At 49.4% G+C, this 19,524-nt stretch overlaps 1 protein-coding gene and 1 long non-coding RNA gene across 3 annotated transcripts in view; one reads left to right on the top strand and one right to left on the bottom strand.

Moving 5' to 3' along the window:
* Positions 1 to 1,814: 1,814 nt before the first annotated feature.
* The window catches only part of Ctcfl (CCCTC-binding factor like), a 24,934-nt gene continuing 7,224 nt past the window's right edge, over positions 1,815 to 19,524 (bottom strand). For both annotated transcript variants that reach the window (XM_085696950.2, XM_048441215.3), the window contains 6 exons: positions 16,012 to 16,132; positions 15,062 to 15,211; positions 12,951 to 13,111; positions 11,241 to 11,423; positions 4,118 to 4,238; positions 1,815 to 3,483 (listed from right to left, as the gene is read on the bottom strand). In XM_085696950.2, coding sequence (XP_085553076.2) covers positions 3,332 to 3,483; positions 4,118 to 4,238; positions 11,241 to 11,423; positions 12,951 to 13,111; positions 15,062 to 15,211; positions 16,012 to 16,132 — 888 coding nt within the window. In that variant the 3' untranslated portion in view covers positions 1,815 to 3,331. The remainder of the gene's footprint in view (positions 3,484 to 4,117; positions 4,239 to 11,240; positions 11,424 to 12,950; positions 13,112 to 15,061; positions 15,212 to 16,011; positions 16,133 to 19,524) is intronic.
* LOC125404956 (uncharacterized) overlaps positions 18,106 to 19,524 on the top strand; it is an 18,466-nt gene continuing 17,047 nt past the window's right edge. Inside the window, exon 1 of the long non-coding RNA XR_007233422.3 lies at positions 18,106 to 18,402. This is a non-coding gene — a long non-coding RNA (uncharacterized LOC125404956). The remainder of the gene's footprint in view (positions 18,403 to 19,524) is intronic.

Raw genomic sequence — 19,524 nt, 5'->3', positions numbered from 1 at the left:
CGTGCGGGTGCTGGGAACCGAGCCTGAGCTCTCTTGCATGAGCAGCTGGTGCTCTGACCATTGAGCAATCCCTCCAGCATTATCTGTTCTTCCACTAAAATCTTTAAATGGCTGTGCTGTGCATAGAAGAGTTCCCGTTGTGGGTTCTCCTTTAAAGTGACAATTACTTGGATGTATGGACACACACTCATGCGTGTCACGGATGCACACGGTGCTCACAGCACACCTTGCAGGACAGCTTTGGGTCTCTTCTGGGGATTGAATTTGAGTTGTGAGGCTCGGCAGCAGGCACCTTTATCTGCTGCACCATCTCGCTGGTCGCTGGTTGAAATGACCGTGACGGCTGTTTTAAATGTACAGTTCTGGGGTGTTAGGACAAGTCACACTTTTGAGTCACCGCCCATTCTAAAACTCTTCATAGTGAAAAACTGTTGAGTGATGTTGAAACATCCGCATTAAACACCATCTTGCTCTGTTCCCTGGCTCGGCTGACCACAGCTCTCCTGTCCTTCTCCAGGATGCTGACTCCCCTGGGGAACTCCCACCACACCGCTCGGCAGAGCTCAGTGTTTACCTAGGATGGAGCACACTTCCTTTTTAGGACTGCATAGTGATCCATTGCACGAACGGACCTCACTGTTTTTCTCCTCACCTCCTGATGGAGTTTGGCTTCCATCTTTGGCTGTTGGGATACTGTCTGAATGTGTGTGTACAAATCTGTCTCGGGAAGCCCAGCTCTAGTTCATCTGGGTAGGAGCCCAGCTGCTGAACCGCCTGGAAATTTCACTTTAGATGTTCCGGGGAACTGCTCATTGTCTTCCCAAGACAAAGCCTGGTCCATCTCCAGCCACAGAGCACAGGACGCCAGGTCCTCTAAATCCTCACTGCAGATGACACCTTCTGCGTGTGTATGAGCGTGGAGGTCAGAGGTCCACACTGAGCGCCTTTCTCTATCTCGCTTCACTTCATGTTATCAAGAGAGGTCTTTGACTGAACCCGAAAGCCACTAATTCAGTATGTGGGAGCCAACTGCCTCTGACTCGCAACACTGCAGTTACAGATGTGTGCTGCTGCACCCCGCAGCACTGCAGTTACAGATGTGTGCTGCTGCACCCCGCAGCACTGCAGTTACAGATGTGCCATGCCTTGTCTTTTACTCAGGTCCTGGGGAGCCAAAGTCTCCATGTTTGCTCAGCAGACATTTTATGTACTGAACCATCCCTCCTGCCCCTGTCACTCAAGAAGACATTAAAGTTTTCCGAAAACATTATATGTGTGTCTGTGTGCGTGTGTGTTACACTACCATGTGGAAGTTAAGGGACAACATATCAGATGTTGGTATTCTTCTACAATGTGGGTCCTGGGGATTGAACTCAGTTATCAGGCTTGGTGGCAAGTGCCTTTACCCACTGAGCCATCTCTCTGGCCCAACAAGACATTAAAAACAAAACCAAGATGAGCGGTGGTGGCACCCTCAGAAGAGGGCATCAAGCTCCTGAGAGCTGGAGTTACAGGTGACTGGGAACCTAATTCAGGTCCTCTGCAAGACTTGCAAGACTGCTGAGTCGTCTCTCCAGCCCCCAAGAACATTTTAAAGACCACTATTAGCCAGGCTTTCTGGAGGTATAATCCCAGTTACTCCAGAGACTTAGGACTGAGAATTCAAGATAGCCTGGGCTACACAGAGTGAGGTCAAGGACAACCTGGACAACTTTCTCAAAATAGAAAGTATAAAGATGGCTGTGGTGTACATAGGGGTACAGCCTTGCCTGGTATGCCTGAGGCCCTGGGTTTAATCTCTACTACAAAGAAAGTTTGTTTAAAAAATCATTTCATTTTATTGAATTGTGCAAAAATCTTTTACAACAGTCAAAAATAACAATAACAGCATACAGCTGACCACAGAGTTTAAATCCTGTTGCATGTCACATATGAGCGGAATTCATCTGAGGCACAAAATGCTCCCGTGACCACACCACAAGGACTTCCTTCACACGTGGCATGTTTTGAACAGATCAACATTTTAAGAATTTGAACTTGGAGTTTGTGGGTGATCCGGAGACATGGCAGTGTAGGACTCCAGAGCAGGCGGATGCTAGGCAAAGCTCCTGCAGACAGATCCTAGCTAATCTCAGAGACCCCAGACACTGAGTGCCAGAATGAGGGCTGGAAAAAGACATTCTCCCGAACTAGTGAGAATTACAAGAAGTTCGAATTCTTCACAAATACACATTTCATTATCAAATTTTCAGATTTCTTCTCACAGCCAATCATTTTAAAAATGTAAATAAAATACTTCTAACAAAACAAAAGGGGGCAGAAACCAAAGTGCTAAGAAATTACATAGATATATGTTTTTTGAGAGAGACTCTCATGTAGCTCAGGCTAGCCTAGAATTTGATATGTAGCTGAGGGTGACCCCATCCTGTGGCTTCTACCTTCTAAGTGCTGGGAAGAGTGTGTCACACCTGGCTAAGAATAAAAATAATTCTAGTAACAATGCCAGGGCAATTTCATAGCTAGCAAAGATTGTAATTAAAGGAAAATACAGACCAGGCCTGGTGGCAAAGGCCAATCGTTCGGCTACTTGGGATCCTGACATAAGAGGATGGTTGTTTCAGAGTGTGGCTGGGCTGCCGAATGAGTTCAAGTTGCCAGGGCAACTTAATGTTAAAAAAAAATGGACTGGAGGCTTGGGGTGTAGCCTAGCTTACACCAGGCCCTGGGTTCAGTCTACAGGTCTACAAAAGTAGGGGGGCAAAAAATCTAAAGGCGAGACTTGCTCTATGGCAAAGTAAAATCTATTGTATATATCATTTTTTTTTCTAGTCAATTGGGATACTTATTGCTTTCTACCACTCCATCTTTTTATAGCATTAAGATCTTTGGGTTGAGTTTAGAATTCATTAAAAGCATTTTGGTAGCTTTAAACATCGTGAAAAATTCATTGGTATAAAAAGGGCGTATGATTCATCCTTGGGTTTAAAACATCATAGTATCAGAACTACCAAGGGTGGGTACAACAACTCAAAAGTTTTTCTGTTCTAACCACCAAGGCGCTAGCTGGGCTGAGCATCTGTGGAAATAAATATTTCCTAAAACCTGTCCCTGGCTCATGGTGGGCCACCCTGCCAGTGCCCAGAGGGTGAACCCATGGGGCTGAGGTGTGCCCTTCACTCCAAGCTCTGACTCCAGTCTTCAGGAAAAAGTCGTGGATTTTTTTTTCAAACATTTCTACATACTACATCAAACTCTGAGAACACGGCTATCACCATGGTGATCCTATTTCTAACTGGTTTCTTCCCTAAAGGCCACAACATGGAGCAGCCTGTCACTTATCCATCATGTTTAAGATCATCTCGCAGGTCAGGCCTTCATCCTGGCTCTCGCTCTTTCCTGCACGATCGTCACTGTGGTGGCCGAGAGCCAGCTCTCCAGGGCACTGCACCTCCTTCACGGTGTTGCTCTCCTGGTCAGCAGTATCTAGGAGAAACCACACAGAGTGAGAAAATGTGAGAGAAAGCTGAGACATCCAGGTCAGGAAACCAGAAAGTATGTTTTGAAATAGTTGCTGAAACAGCCTGATTCTGGAATACTGGCGGTCAGTCTCCTGCCTCGAGTCAGGGCTGCTCAACTTGAGCAAAGGGGATAGGGACTCCTTTATGGGGGCACTGTGAGCACTATAGCAGGCAAGCAGATTCTTGCCCATGAGATGTCCGTGGCAATCAAAAATGTCACTAGACGCCAGGTGGTGGTGGCGCACGCCTTTAATCCCAGCACTCGGGAGGTAGAGGCAGGTGGATATTTGTGAATTTGAGGCCAGCCTGGTCTACAAGAGCTAGTTCCAGGATAGGCTTCAAAGCTACAGAGAAACCCTGTCTCAAAAAAAAAAAAAGTCACTAGGCATAGCTCATCAGGTAAGTGCTTGATTTTGGGGTTGAGTGTGGGTGACCTTGCAGAGGTGTGGCTTACTGGAATGCAGTCGCCACTCTGATATAGTCACCAAGCCCCTCAGAGACCGGGCTACAACAGCCGCCACCCTCACTGACCTTCTAGCTGGGGTTAACAATGGGAAAACCACTGCCAGATTAAAACAACGTGATCAGAAAGGACGTACCGTTGTCCGATCCTGGGCCTTCCTCCACGGTCTGCTTCTTCTGCACTGCTCCTCCTTTTATGGAGGTAGCCAACTTCTCGTGCTCGGGGTCACACTTCTTCCTATGTCTCTGCAGGTTACTCTGTGGGAGACGATACAGGCCACTAGTGAACATCAGTGTCCCCACGTGTAGCTTGCAGCCATGGTTAAGAGATGGGCTTCCACGGAGTCTGACTTGCTTCTACAGGTAGAGGGACTTGTCACTGCTGGCCTGAGTTGAAACCTGTGGACCCACATGTTGGATGGAGAACTGGCTTCCGTGAGTTGTGCTCTGAGTTCTGTATGTATGCTATGGCACACGCTACACTCTCTGATACACTGCAAAGCACATCAGCAATTACATACATCTTCTAAAAAGTGGGCTTCAGGAAGACAGTAGATAATATGCATCTTTAAGAATTGGGGCCAAAACCAAAAAACAAACCCAAACCAAAATGACCTTAAAAATGTGTGTTTGTGTGTCTCTCTCTCTGTGTGTTTGCATGTCTGTGTGTCTCTTGTTTGTATATGTTATGTGTGTGTACGTAAATGGAGAGACTGTGCTGTTTCCCAGCCATGCAGACCTGAGTAATCACACAGAAACTATATTAATTATAGCACTGTTTGGCTGATGGCTCAGATGTATTCCTAGCTTGCTCTTACATCTCAAACTAACTCATTTCTATTAATCTGTGCATCACCACAAGGCTGTGGCTTACCAGTAAGGTTCTGCCATCTTTTTCCTTCAGCACCTACATGGCGTCTGCTTGACTCTGCCTTCTTTCTCCCTGCATTCAGTTTAGTTTTCCCACCTACCTATTATATCCTACCCTGTCATAGACCAAAACAGCTTCTTTATTAACCAATGGCAATAAGACGTATTCATAGCATACAGAGGGGAATCCCACATCATGAGTATGCTATGTGTGTGTATGTGTATGTGTGCATGTGTGTATGTATGTGTGTGAGGGGGTAGGTGAAGGTATCTCTGGAGGTCAGAAGGGGGCGTCAGATCTCCTGGAGCTGGAGTTGCTGTTGGCTGTGAGTCACCTGATGTGGGTCCTGGGAACCCAAGTCGGGTCCTCTACAAGAGTAATACATGCACTTCACTGTTGAGGTATCTCTCCAGGTCCCCCAAATGACCTTTTAAAGGGACCCTCCCTCTTACAATTAGGTCTAGTGCAAACCTAACTTGTTTTTATTTTTAAAATAAATTGATCTTTACATGATGCTTTTACCCTGTAAAATGAGACCTACCACTAAGCCAGAAATGCAATGTACCATCCATTGCTATGCCCGCCGTCCTGCAGAGGCCTGCCACCCGGTTGCTTTCCTGAGCTCAGGACACAGTTTGCGGCACCTCAGAGCTCAGAGACACAGGCTGGGCATGGTGTCTGTAATCTCAGCTGAGGAAAGAAGCTGAACAAAGCCATAACTAAGGCAATCAGGTATAAAGAACCCATCTTGGCTGGGTGTGCTTGCTAGCCCAGGCTGAGTTCTGGTGCACTTTTTTTTTTATTATTATTATAAGAAGAATTGCCTTGCGAGGTTACCTTCAGTTTGTGTGTTGCTTTGTGTGACATAGAAAACAATTTGGGGCTCATCATGGACTTTAAATCTCCCTAGCAAAGTACTCCTTGGTGGGTGGGTCACCCTGGAGGTACAGTAAGAGAGTGGATGAGACACATAGCTAACTTAAAGAGAATGTGAAGTCTGGATCCACACGTCACACGTGTCCTTGGTGACTTTGGTTGCTAAGAAGACCTAGCATAGGGGACTACCCTATGGGGGAACCGGCTGAAGATGGATGAAGATGTTAAAAGCAGAACACAGGAAGCCTTCATTACCAGAGGCTGAGATTCAAGAAATCTCTCTACATGTGGGACTGAAGCTGGCAGATGAACTCTCACGAGTCCAGGATAGGAAATAACTAGGCTAAATAAGGCTCAAGGGGAGCAGAGACCCCAGACAGTGGGTAACCAGTTCCTCTGGTAGGCCCAGAGACCCCCAGACAGTGGGTAACCAGTTCCTCTGGTAGGCCCAGAGACCCCCAGACAGTGGGTAGCCAGTTCCTGCGGTAGGCCCAGAGACCCCGAGACAGTGGGTAGCCAGTTCCTGCGGTAGGCCCAGAGACCCCCAGACAGTGGGTAGCCAGTTCCTGCGGTAGGCCCAGAGGCATCTTCCCTTGTTCAATATCCACGATCCACCTGATCCAGCCCACACCAAGGTCAGTGTTCTTTCCCAGTTTCTTCATGTGCTTCCAAAATAATAGGGCCACATAGAGGCTCTGGGGTACCCTTCCTGTTCCCCCCAGTTCAGCATGGGCTCCTTTCCTGGCACCAGATGTGTCTAGGAGGTGATGCGAGAGCAAAGCAAGCCCCAGAGACACCGCTTGGCATCCAGTTATAGTTTGTGCTAAGACAAATGGATGCCATTTCTTGCTGTGCAAGCATGGAATGTTTTCCTTTAACAGTTTTAGTTTGTTTGTTTGCTTTAAGGGCCTATATCCCTGGGCCCCATGTACTGCCTCCTCCTCCTCCTCCTCCTCCTCCTCTTCTACCCATGCTGACCTAACTTGGTACCTGTCTTAGGGTTTCAATTGCTGTGATAAACAACATGACCAAGAGCAGCTTGGGGAGGAGAGGGCTGACTCCAGCCTACAGCTCTCAGGTCACAACACTCCATCACCGAGAGAAGTCAGGGCAGGAACCCAAGCAGGGATCTGGAGGCAGGAGCTGACACAGAGGCCATGACATGAAGAGCTGACATGAAGGGTGCTGCTTACTGGCTTGCTCCCCATGGCTTGCTCGGTCTGCTCTCCTCACCAGGCCCATATTCAAACCCCCTAGGCATCAGACACAAATCCAGAGGTGATGCTGTTTAGACACAGCCAGGTGGTGGTAGCACACACCTTTAATCATTGCACTTGGAAGGCAGGAGCAGGCAGATTTCTGTGAGTTCAAAACCAGCCTGGTATATAAGAGCTAGTTCCAGGCTAGGTTCCAAAGCTACAAAGAGAAACCCTGTCTCAATAAAACAAAACAAAAAATAAAAACAAAGAAAACTAAAAGAAAGAAAGAAAATGCTGCCAAAATATCATACTTGAGACCTTGATTCATGGCAGCATCTACCTACAGGCAAGAAAAAAAGGCCCAATATTGTTTTAACCTAAATTAAAAGCTGATTAGATTTCTTTTCTCTCCTCATCCAGGAGGACACTCACTCTGACTCTGGCCATCCCAACAGCTATCCAAGAGTTCGAAAGATTACTGTGGGCAAATGAAAGTGAGGGGGAGCCAGGAGATGAGCGGCGATTGTAGATGTTGAATAATGCCCCGCTATCCTGACATCTACTGTGTGTAATGTCCTCTATCCTAAAGTCTGCTGTGTGTAATGTCCCTCTATCCTGACGTCTATTGTGTGTAATGTCCTCTATCCTGACGTCTACTGTGTGTAATGTCCCTCTATCCTGACGTCTACTGTGTGTAATGTCCCTCTATCCTGACGTCTACTGTGTGTAATGTCCCTCTATCCTGACGTCTACTGTGTGTAATGTCCCTCTATCCTGACGTCTACTGTGTGTAATGTCCCTCTATCCTGACGTCTACTGTGTGTAATGTCCCTCTATCCTGACGTCTACTGTGCGTAATGTCCCTCTATCCTGACGTCTACTGTGTGTATGCTCCTCTATCCTGACGTCTACTGTGTGTAATGTCCCTCTATCCTGACGTCTACTGTGTGTAATGTCCCTCTATCCTGACGTCTACTGTGTGTAATGTCCCTCTATCCTGACGTCTACTGTGCGTAATGTCCCTCTATCCTGACGTCTACTGTGTGTAATGTCCCTCTATCCTGACGTCTACTGTGCGTAATGTCCCTCTATCCTGACGTCTACTGTGTGTATGCTCCTCTATCCTGACGTCTACTGTGTGTAATGTCCCTCTATCCTGACGTCTACTGTGCGTAATGTCCCTCTATCCTGACGTCTACTGTGTGTATGCTCCTCTATCCTGACGTCTACTGTGTGTAATGTCCCTCTATCCTGACGTCTACTGTGTGTAATGTCCCTCTATCCTGACGTCTACTGTGTGTAATGTCCCTCTATCCCGAAGTCTACTGTGTGTAATGTCCTCTATCCCGACGTCTACTGTGTGTAATGTCCTCTATCCCGACGTCTACTGTGTGTAATGTCCTCTATCCCGACGTCTACTGTGTGTAATGCTCCTCTATCCTCACGTGTACTGTGTAATGCTCCTCTATCCCGACGTCTACTGTGTGTAATGTCCTCTATCCCGACGTCTACTGTGTGTAATGTCCTCTATCCCGATGTCTACTGTGTGTAATGTCCTCTATCCCGACGTCTACTGTGTGTAATGCTCCTCTATCCTCACGTGTACTGTGTAATGCTCCTCTATCCTCACGTGTACTGTGTAATGTCCTCTATCCTGACGTCTACTGTGTGTAATGTCCCTCTATCCTGACGTCTACTGTGTGTAATGTCCCTCTATCCTGACGTCTACTGTGTGTAATGTCCCTCTATCCTGACGTCTACTGTGTGTCATGCTGATAACTTTGCCCCATCTTGGAGGCCACATAAATAAAACTACTGATGCACTTTTGTGGTCTTTTAGATAGATTCATTGAAGAGATAACCCCAAATGGCATTATGGAATTTGGGCAGTAACCAAGCTGGCTCCTTCCAGCTGGATGGTGTCATTGAGTATGGCTCTCAGGGTACATCTCCCACCAACGGGATGAGATGCTGGGGTCACTGGGTGTGGCTCTCAGGGTACATCTTCCACCAACAGGATGAGATGCTGGGATCACAGAATGTGGCTCTCAGGGTACATCTCCCACCAGCGGGATGAGATGCTGGGGTCACTGAGTGTGGCACTCAGGGTACATCTCCCACCAACGGGATGAGATGCTAAGGTCACCGAGTGTGGCTCTCAGGGTACATCTCCTACCAACGTGATAAGATGCAGTTACCACCTATGTCGGGGCTAAAAGGCAGAGGCTATCTTGGTTGAGTATGCTCACTAGCCCAGTCTGGATTCTGGCATACCCTTTTTATAAAAAAGTTGTCTTGGCAAGTGTCTTTAACTTTGTTATTTTTTCCTCAGCATTTGCTCCTAACTGGTCTATCCACGTCTGCTGCCAAGCAGTAGCACAAGCTGCCTGAGACGCTGGGAGCGTTTGTCCTATTTACAAAGAAAATGTGCTGCTCCTGGTCATGTGTAAAATAAAGTTTGTTTTCAGTCGTGGTGGTGGTGGGGTCAGGAGTGTCTGAGCATCCAAGACACCCGTGGGCTGTTTCCCCAGTTGTGTGGGAAACAGCAACTCACACGCCTGCCATGCATAAAGATTAGAGCTGAGAACTTCTGGTCCATAAGCTGAGCTAATACACATGAATATAGCTATGTCAGCCTTTTAAAAGCGGGCCAAAGATGCTAAGCATGGCACATTTAGGCTCCTCTGGACATGGAGACAGTGGCATGTGCCTGCAGCGTCCCAGCCCCCATTAGCATCCTACCAGAGACCAAACCTGTGAGTCTGGAACAGACTCCTAGTACCAGGACTCCAGAAAGGTGAAAATCCCAGATTAGTCCTTCATCCCTGGAGATGGTCCTGGGACTCCCTGCTGCCACAGAGACAGATACCCAACAGATAGCCTGCCACCGAAGGCCACCGGTGGGTGGGGACATCTCAGTGAGACGTGCCCCTCCCCTCACATTAGAGAAACCTGGCCCACAGGCTCCTGCTGTGGGACCTCTCCCTCCTCTGAGATCTGTAAGAAGGGTCCCACTCTGTCTTAGCAGAGCCCTATCATGCTGTCTGTCTGTCTGTCCATGCTGTTACTAACTCTTCTGTAATCCAAAGGTCAGTCTGATCTGGTGTCCCTATGAGCCCTGCACCTGAGACCTTTCTCTTAATCTTCCAAAAGGTAAGCCGGATTCAAGTATCCAGCTGTGCTCTCATTTTCAATAGCCAGAGCCACCCAGCCACACCGCTCCCCAGTTCCAGGCTCACATCGCCCATGGAATGTGATGTACATCTGCTGAGCGCAGGCATTCTGAGGTTTCGAAAACGAATACCCCAACTGGCAGAATATAAAATGAATGTGGATGCATTGCCAGATTTTACACCCTGGAAACGCCCGAGAAGGGAAACCACTCTGTGAAGACGACTGCATTTAGTTCACGGGACAACTGTCAATGATCACACTTTAAAAGCTAGGTTCCACCTAGCTTGGGGCACACAAACCTTTAATCCCTGCACTTGGGAGGCAGAGCAGGTGGATCTCTATGAGTTCAAGGCCAGCCTGGGCTATGTACCGAGTCCCAGGCTAGTCAGGTCTTTGCAGTCAGAGAATTTCTCAAACTGTTTTTAACATAGTGTGTGGACAATCTGCCCCGGTGTTCCCCAGACCTGGGCCTGGTACAACACAGTAGTTTTACAAAAATGAAAGGGGTGAAAAACCAAAAAACCTAAATAGTAGCAATAAGTAACCATGGGGCAATTTCTTCTCTCTCTCTCTCTCTCTCTCTCTCTCTCTCTCTCTCTCTCTCTCTCGGTTTTTCGAGACAGGGTTTCTCACTGTAGCTTTGGAGCCTGTCCTGAAACTCACCCTGTAAACCAGGCTGGCCTCGAACTCACAGAGATCTACCTGCCTCTGCCTCCTGAGTGCTGGGACTAAAGGTGTGTGCCATCACTGCCCGGCATGGGGCAATTTTATACCCACTAAAGAACAAGACTAACAGACTATGGGTCTGGCCTGGTGGTCTAGACTGATCCACCTACTCAGACTGAACCCTCAGCAGAAGTTCAAGGCCAGAATGAACAGTTTATCTAGAGCTGGTCTCAAAAACAAACACAAACAAACAAAAATAAAAAATAGGAGGCCCAGTGGTGTGCTTGCCTGGCACACACCTGGCCTGGGTTCCATCCCCAAAAGTCTGTGTGTCTGGGCTTCCCTTCTGCCTGTTGAGGGACAGCATGTGTTTATAAAATGTTTGACTTTCCTGAACCCCAAAGCTAGTGGGAACCTTCCCCAGAGGTGGAGGTCATTGATGTGCCAGTAACCGTGAGACAGGGGGGTGCTTACCCGGCGGGAAAAGTGTTTCCCGCACTTGAGGCAAAGGTGCACACTGGGGACGAAACTCGGGTCATGGTACTTCCTCAGGTGCACCATGAGCAGCTGCTTCTGCCGGAAGTGCTTGTTGCAGTCGAGGCAGGAGAATGGCTTCTCTCCCGTGTGTGTGCGCATGTGTGCCATCAAGCAGCGCTCCTGGGGGGAAAGCAAGAACACGGCTGACCCGGGGTGGAAGGGTTCCCCAGAACTGTCCATATATTTCTGTGCTTTCCTTCCCCAAGAGCGGTGTGGCCCTCATCAGAGCCTGGGCCTGCTGCATGCTAGGGCATCAGGGTTATCCTTGGCTACATGCGGAGTATAGGCCAGCCTGGGTTACAAGAGACCTGCCCCCAAAACAAAAGCAAAACAAGCAGAAATTCTCTACGGCATCATCTTTGTAGAAGATGATGATGAATTTGTATGTGTGTGCATGTATACCTGGGTGGGGCTACGGGAGACTAGAGGGTGTCGGCTCCCCTGGGGCTAGAGTTTATGCAGGGGTTGGGAAGCAATTCTGGTCCTCTATAAGAGCAGCGAGAACTCTCAACTACTGAGCAGTCCCTTCAGCCCCAATCTAGACTGCAGCCTGAGAGACAGTGAGTGTGAACTCCTGCCTCCAGCATCCACTAGTGAAACAGTCGGCTCCAAGGCACACTCGGATCATCGCACACGCCAAAGTGCTTCTTGTGGATGAGACACAGCCGTATTCATGATGAAAAATAGAAAGTGAGGCACTGACATACGTTTAGAAAAGTAAAAAGAAAGCCGGTACATCAGAAAATAATGGTATGAACTGGAGAGATGGCTCAGTTGTTAAAAGCACTGGCTATTCTAAGAGACCTGGGTTCAATTCCCAGCACCTGTGTGACAGCTCGCCCCTGCCTCTGACTCCAGTTCCAGGGAATCTAATGGCCTCTCCTGACCTTCATAGGCACTACACACCAGGAGCACACAAAATATGCATACACATAAAAAACTCAAAAAGATGATGGGGCTGGAGAGATGGCTCAGCAGCTAAGAGCACTGGCTGCTCTTCCAGAGGACCCGGGCTCAGTTCTCAGCACCCACACGGCAGCTCACAGCTATCTGTAACTCCAGTTCTAGGGAATCTGGTACCCTCTTACTAACTGGGTTCAGTTCACAACTGACTGCAGACTCAGAGAGTCACCTGACTCTGTGCTGGGACTGATGTGTGCACCACCACACTGTGTCTGTATGTGTGTAAGTATGCAGAGCTCTGGAGATGCATTGGATCCCCTGCAGGTGGTAGCTGCCTGCCATCCAACACAGGTCCTGGGATTTGAACTCTTGACCTCATGATTGATAAGCAATCGCTCTTAACTGCTGAGCCTGCTCTCCAGTCTCTGGCTTCCTTCTTTCTTTTTAAAGTTTATGTTTATTTATTGCTTTATTTTGATATATAGGAGTGTTTTTATTGCTTGTATGTACATGTACCAATGTGTATACCTGGTACCCAGAGAAGTCAGAAGGGTGTCAGATCCCCTAGAACTGGAGTTACCTTGCATAATGGATGGTTGTAAACGACCATGTGGGTTCTGGGAATCAAACTCAGACCCTCTGCAGGAGCGACAACTGCTCCTAAAAGCTGAGCCACCTCTCCAGCCCTGAGCCTCTTTCTTAAGAATGACCGCTTCCCAGTCTCCGCAACCATTCACGCCGTACCTGCTTGCATGCGTAATCACACTGCTTGCATTTGAACCTCTTCTCGTTCTTATGGGTCCTCTGGTGCTGGATGAGGGCATAGCGCTCATGGAAGCCAGCAGGACAGTATCGGCACTTGATCTCCACGGGGGTGTGGCTGTGCAGGTTGCGCAGATGGACCCCTGTTGGAGACACAGGAGACACTGCTGCCCCGTGGCCCTGTGAATGCCTAGGGACTCCCTGGGTAGGGTGGGCAGTTCTGGGCACAACAGATTGTCTTCTGCATTTTCCCCCTCCCCCACATTAGCTTGCCTCTCTCGGAGATGACAGATGGCCACCTCCACATCCAGGGGCGTGTCCCCAGGACACAAACACCCTGCCTAAGTACCACTGTCATGAAGGAACTAACCAGAGACCTCAGTCTAAGACCTGTTCAACCGGGAGAGCGTGGCTATAGGCTGGCCGTGAACGTTGAGAACCCTAGCACAATGCAGGGGCTTCAGAGCCAGGCTAAAGGGTTTTCTGTAACAAAAGCATGACTGTTGTCCTGCTGGGAGTCCAGGCCCCTTTGTCCCTACAACCTGAGAGAGGTGCATACTGGGCACTGTCTAGGGCACGCCTCCCTCAGCTAAGCGTCATGTCTGTTAGTCATGTGGCACTGTGAGAGGCTGAACAAGATGTCAATATGATGGAGGAGCATCCCGCACTCCCCCCAACTCAGACGGACAGACCACCCCCTTCTTACAGGGAGATGAAGAGTCATACTGTCGTGGTATTTCTATTGTATTTTAGTAAATAAAGCTTGCCTGGGGATCGGGAGAGTAAAACAGCCCCACTGGTCAGCCTCGACCTCAGTCTGAAATGGCGATCCTGCCCTCCAGGAGTCTCAGAACGAGGCTGTGTTTGAGAGCTGTCTCCTCCCATTGTATAATCCTCTCTAGGACTTGGATTAAAGGTGTGCACTACTAGGATTAAAGGCCTGCACCTCCTGGTTTCTATGGTAACTAGTGGGGCTACTGGTCACCACTGCCTGGTCTGTAAGACCGGCCAGTGGGACTGTTTTACTCTCTGATCTCAGGCAAGCTTTATTTACTATACAACTGAAATGTCTCTACACCACACTGCTACAGCACCCCTGCAGGGGCTGCAGATCAGTCCCCTCTAGCATGCGACAAACAGGCTCTACTTGACAACTGACTACTGGTCCTTTTGTCCTAACAGGTCCCACTGGGAGGTGCTTGGTGATACTGCAGGAACCCAGAGGCATTGACAGAATATTCCAGACGAAAGGTAAAAGTTAAGATTGGTTAAATGCCTTTACCCATGCAGGGATATTTCCAAAATCTCTGGGGTTTTCCGAGGCAACTGGGAGGACTTTTATGCTGATACTTTTACTGTCTCTTGTGACATCATACTTTTGGGACAGAGAGGAGGAAAAACAAGAGGACGAGTAGGAAGGCCATGGAGATCTAGGGGCTCCTTCGCCAGCACCCTGTCCTTGATAGCTCCTTGCCGTAAATAAACTCTGCCCTCTACACTCCCTGCCCTCCACAGGCACCGCTCCTATGCCAAAGGCTGTCTGCCTCTCTCTGCAGGGCTGGGTGCACTGCAGGCTCCCAAACGCATATACAGAGTCGCCCCTGCAAGCTTCACCTGTCCTAGGGTGTCCTGTGTCACAAGACTCACCACAGGAGAAGCAAGTTCCTTAGGGAGAACCCTGTCTCAGTTTCCCCTCAACACCCCAAGCTCCCGGCCAAGTGTGCAAACGGCCGGCTGAGGAGGGAACATGGACAGGGCTAAGCTTTGTTATCGGGGCTGCTGTCCCTGGCAGAAAAATCATCTGTGTCTTTCAGTCTCAGTGTCTTTATCTGTAAGAGCAAATCCAACACGAGATTAAAAACAATACCCATGGATTGGATCAGACAGGTATGCAGACTGGGCTGGCAGCTTCTGAACCGCACTTACTCAGATCGGCCACCAGAGGGCGGGACAGGACCTCTGTAAAAACATTTCTAGAAAAGTTTCCCAAGCTTGCGAGACCTTCCAGAGTTGGGCAGGCTCAGCAGACTTTGGGAGTCCAAAGGGCAGGTCTGTACTGTGGCCAAGGGGATACCGTGAAACCAGGCACTCACGCAGGTCGCTCTTCCTTGCGATGACGGTAGCACAGTGGGGACACACGTGTTTGGGCACATTCTCTCCATGCTTCTGTGCCACGTGGATCTTCATGGTCCCACTCTGAGTGAACCGGGCATGGCACGTGGGGCATTCATAGGGCTTCTCACCTGGGACGTGAACAACAAATGACTCTTGGGGTATGGTGTCCCCACGAGCCTGGTCCTTTCCAAAGGATGTCTGGGCTGGGGCTTCGCTTTTCCGTAGGTTTAGCCTCAATGGCGCGGGACTGGGAGGGCAAGCCAGACAGCAGGGTCACTGGGCTCAGATGTGAAATTCCTTGACCCTGGGGGGCCCTCACTAGCTCAGAGTGGGTGCATGAGATTGTGTATGCAGAGGAGACCTGGGCACACCTAGTCTTTACGCAATAAACCAACTGAACAGGTGCACAGCTCTCATTTGAGAGGGTGTATGACTCTCACCTGAGTGTGAGCACGGCTCTCGCCTGAGTGTGAGTGTGGCTCTCGCCTGAGTGTGAGCGTGTTCTGAGTGTGAGTGTGGCTCTCGCCTGAGTGTGAGCGTGGCTCTTGCCTGAGTGTGAGTGTGGCTCTCGCCTGAGTGTGAGTGTGGCTCTCACCTGAGTGTGAGCATGTCTCTCGCCTGAGTGTGAGTGTGGCTCTCGCCTGAGTGTGAGCGTGTTCTGAGTGTGAGTGTGGCTCTCTCCTGAGTATGAGCGTGGCTCTTGCCTGAGTGTGAGTGTGGCTCTCGCCTGAGTGTGAGCGTGTTCTGAGTGTGAGTGTGGCTCTCTCCTGAGTATGAGCGTGGCTCTTGCCTGAGTGTGAGTGTGGCTCTCGCCTGAGTGTGAGTGTGGCTCTCACCTGAGTGTGAGCATGTCTCTCACCTGAGTGTGAGTGTGGCTCTCGCCTGAGTGTAAGCGTGGCTCTCACCTGAGTGTGTGCGTGGCTCTCACCTGAGTGGATCCGCATATGGCGTTTCAGCTTGTAGGTGTCCTTGCTGGCGTAAGCACATTGGTAGCACTGGAAGGGCCGTTCACCCGTGTGTGAGCGGATGTGGCGCTTCAGCTTGCTTGCCTAGGACAGGTGGGAGAGAGTCATTGTGATGGGAACCTGAGGGTGGTCAGGGTTCCAGTTAACCAACTTCAGGGTTCCTGTGAAAGATATGAGCAACCCCAGAAATCAAGAAACTGAGGCAGGAGGATTGCTGTAGTTCACGGTTTATCAGGAGACCTTGTCTTAAATACTCTTTTCCCCCAACCCCAAAAAAATGAATCCAGAAAGGAAAGATGGAAAAAAGGGAACCTAGGAGTGGTAGTGCATGCCCGCAATTCCAACTTTGGGGAAGCTACGGCAGGAGGATTGTTGCAAGTTTGAGAACAACCTGGATCATACCGTGAACCCAAAGTTAACCTGGGCTATAGAGACCTTGTCTCAAAAAAGCAAAAGGAAAAATTTAAGACAACCAGACCTCAGCATCAGGGTGTCCCATAAAACAGAACTGTCCAATCTGCTGATGGTTCTTTGTTCTGCTGCTGGCTGTGCGCACAAGATTCTTTGGGGTTGGTGAATGAGCAGTAGTTTGAAGACTTCCACCCTCAATTTTACTTTAAAAACAGAAACAGAGCTTCTGCTCAGTGCTGTGTATGTTTCTAACTTTATTTCCAAGTCCTTGTCGGCTCACGGCGGCAGTGAGGTTTAAATCACCGAGGAGACAGACACACGCTGGGAACGCTCTCCAAGGTGGAAAAGCAGGACCATTGGATGAAGGCCGGCTCAGAGTCCTCATGGGCCCACCGCTAACTGAGTTCAAGACTGTTGCCCCGAAGGGAGGATCTGTGTGCTGCTGACTTCTTTTAAAGATGTTTTTACACAAGGACTGGTCTCAAATTCTCAGCGATCCTACTGCCTCAGCCTCCTGTACGATGGTCTTGTTGTACTCAGGTGGGAGGCAGAGGCAAGGGGATCTCTGTGAGTTTGAAGTCAGCCTGGTCTATACAGCAAGTTCCAGGCCAGCCAAGGCTACAGAGTGAGTGCTGGACCAACCGGGGCCACGTTGGGAGCTCCAGTCTCAGACACAAACACATAACAAAGAGGGGAGCTGTAAGGGGAAGAATGAACTCTACTAGGGATCGAAGGCCACTAAGTAGGCACCAGCGTGAAACTTCTCGTTCACCACAGCGGCCTGCTTTCCTGCCACCCTTTCTCTCGGTGTTCCCCGGGGAGCAGAGCCATCAGCCACACTGGACTGGAGGCTTGGGAACCACATCAGCCCTGCTTACGCTCAGCAAGGCTACATGGACCTGCTTCCCTGGAACGCAGGAGGCTGGAAGGACATTCAAAAACAGAGGAAGATTTGGAGTGAAAAGCGAGGTCGGAGACGGACGACTCAGCTTGATTTTTTTTTTAAAGAACGGTGAGGATCATCTTTCATGTATCATAGAAGGGAAAGAAAAAGAATTTTTAACACTGCAGTGTAGGAGGTTCCAGGGTTCAGGAGGCGAACGGTAGGAGATCAAATGTGGTAACATAGGACGTCCCTGCTTGGTTTCTCGAGGCGGGCAAGTGCTCTACCACTGAAATACATCTCCAGCCTCTTTTTACTTTTTATTTTGAGACCATGTTTAAGTTGTACAGGCTGGCTTATAGCTCACATTCTAGCCCAGGCAGGCCTTGAACTTGCCTCCAAGGGGCTCAGCAGAATGCAAAAGCATCAGAAACTGGTGTGTCTAATCCACTTTGCGAGGTCACGTGTAGAAGGGTGGGGTACGGAGGGCACAGCCCAACACCCTATCTCACTGCTAGCCAGAAGGTACCATCAAGACAGCAGCATCGTGGGCAGTGTCCCATGGGCCATCCCTGGGCTGCATGGACACTCTGCCACTAGGCAGGGTCTCAGAGTTCCCAGGGAGAATGGTGGGACACCCATAGTAAGTCCTTCTCATGAGGAGCCTCGGAGTCCCCTTTTTGGATACCTTTTGAACCCTCACGTTGCGTCACAACCTTTGCCTCAGCTGGGAACGCTCTTTTTAAAAACAGCCGCAGCGGAAAGAGGTTCTTGGAATCGAGTTCCGACCCGTCTGTGAAATCCCCCGGTTGATGAAACACACTTGCGTCATTGCTGCGTTTAAGCTTTCTCTGTCCCCTTTAGCTTAGTTCCTGTTAGGAGTCCCTGCTTAACCCTCCTCTGCCAGGATGCAGTCAGCGTCCTCACATGAGATGAAACCTTGGATACAGACCGTTAGAAAATGGGCCGCTAAAGGAGAAGCCACAAATGGCCTTTGTTTCACCGAGGGTCCTGACAGCAGCTGCCCAGGCCGGTCATCCCAGCTACTCAGGAAGTTGAGGTAGGAGGACTTCAAGTTCAAGGACTGCCTAAGCTGCAGAGCAAGTTCAAGGCCAGCATGGGCAACTTAGTGAGACCTTGTCTCAAAAAAGAAGACACAGCTGAGAACATAGGTCAGTGATAGAGCAGTTGCCGAGCATGTTGGAGGTCCTGGGTTCAAACCCTAGTACCACAGAACACACACACACACACAAAACACAACACACACACAACACACATACATACACATACAACACACACACACACACACACTCACACACTTAGTTGTCATGAGTAGAACATGCAGCTAATTCCATTGGCGTCTCTGGTGCTGCGGTGTGTGTGGACAGAGTTACATCTTGAAGCCATCAGTTACAGGTCTGTCCCGGTGGTGTTGGGGACACAGTTTCAGTTCAAACTCCCAAGTTCTATACTAGAGGAGACACTCTGGTTTGCAACCCTGACGGTGACATAAATACTGGGAAGGCCTTTTCAACAAGTGGTGGTGGTGGGGTCTTTCTCTCTCTCTCTCTCTCTCTCTCTCTCTCTCTCTCTGGACTTAAATTTTCACTTTGTGCATACGAGTGTTTTGCCTGCGTATATGTCTGGGTGTCACAGGTGTGCCTGGTACCCAGAGGCCAGAGGAGAGGGCATTGAATCTCTTGGAACTAGAGCTACAGACATCTGGTTGTGAGCCACCACGTGAGTGCTGGGAGTCAAACCAGATCCTGTGACACAGCAGCTGGTGTTCGTGACTGCGGGCCATTTCTCCAGCCCCGGGGTTATTTCTCAATTGTAGCTAATATCTACAATCTGTATACTTTTAAATATTGTTGGGAATGGCAAAGAGCTGGCTCAGCAGCTAAGACCACGGATTGCCCTTGCAGAGGCCTCAAGCCGCGTCCCTGGCACTGCTGTCAGCCGGCCCCTGACCACTTTAACCCCAGCGGCAGGGGATCTGGTATCTCTATCGGTCTCCACAGGAACCTGTACTCATGGGCACATGCCACCTCCCCCAGTTTAAACATAATAAAAGTAAACACAGATAAATACTGTTTGGGGACGGTGAGATGACGCGGCTGGTAAAGGTGCTTGCTGCCAAGCCTGACGGTCTAAGTTCAACCCTCCAGAAGGGGAGAACTGA

The sequence above is a fragment of the Myodes glareolus genome, chromosome 10 (assembly GCF_982192425.1).
Source record: "Myodes glareolus chromosome 10, mMyoGla1.1, whole genome shotgun sequence".
Classification (NCBI taxonomy): Eukaryota; Metazoa; Chordata; class Mammalia; order Rodentia; family Cricetidae; genus Myodes; species Myodes glareolus.
This window is presented reverse-complemented; position numbering and strand designations above follow the sequence as displayed.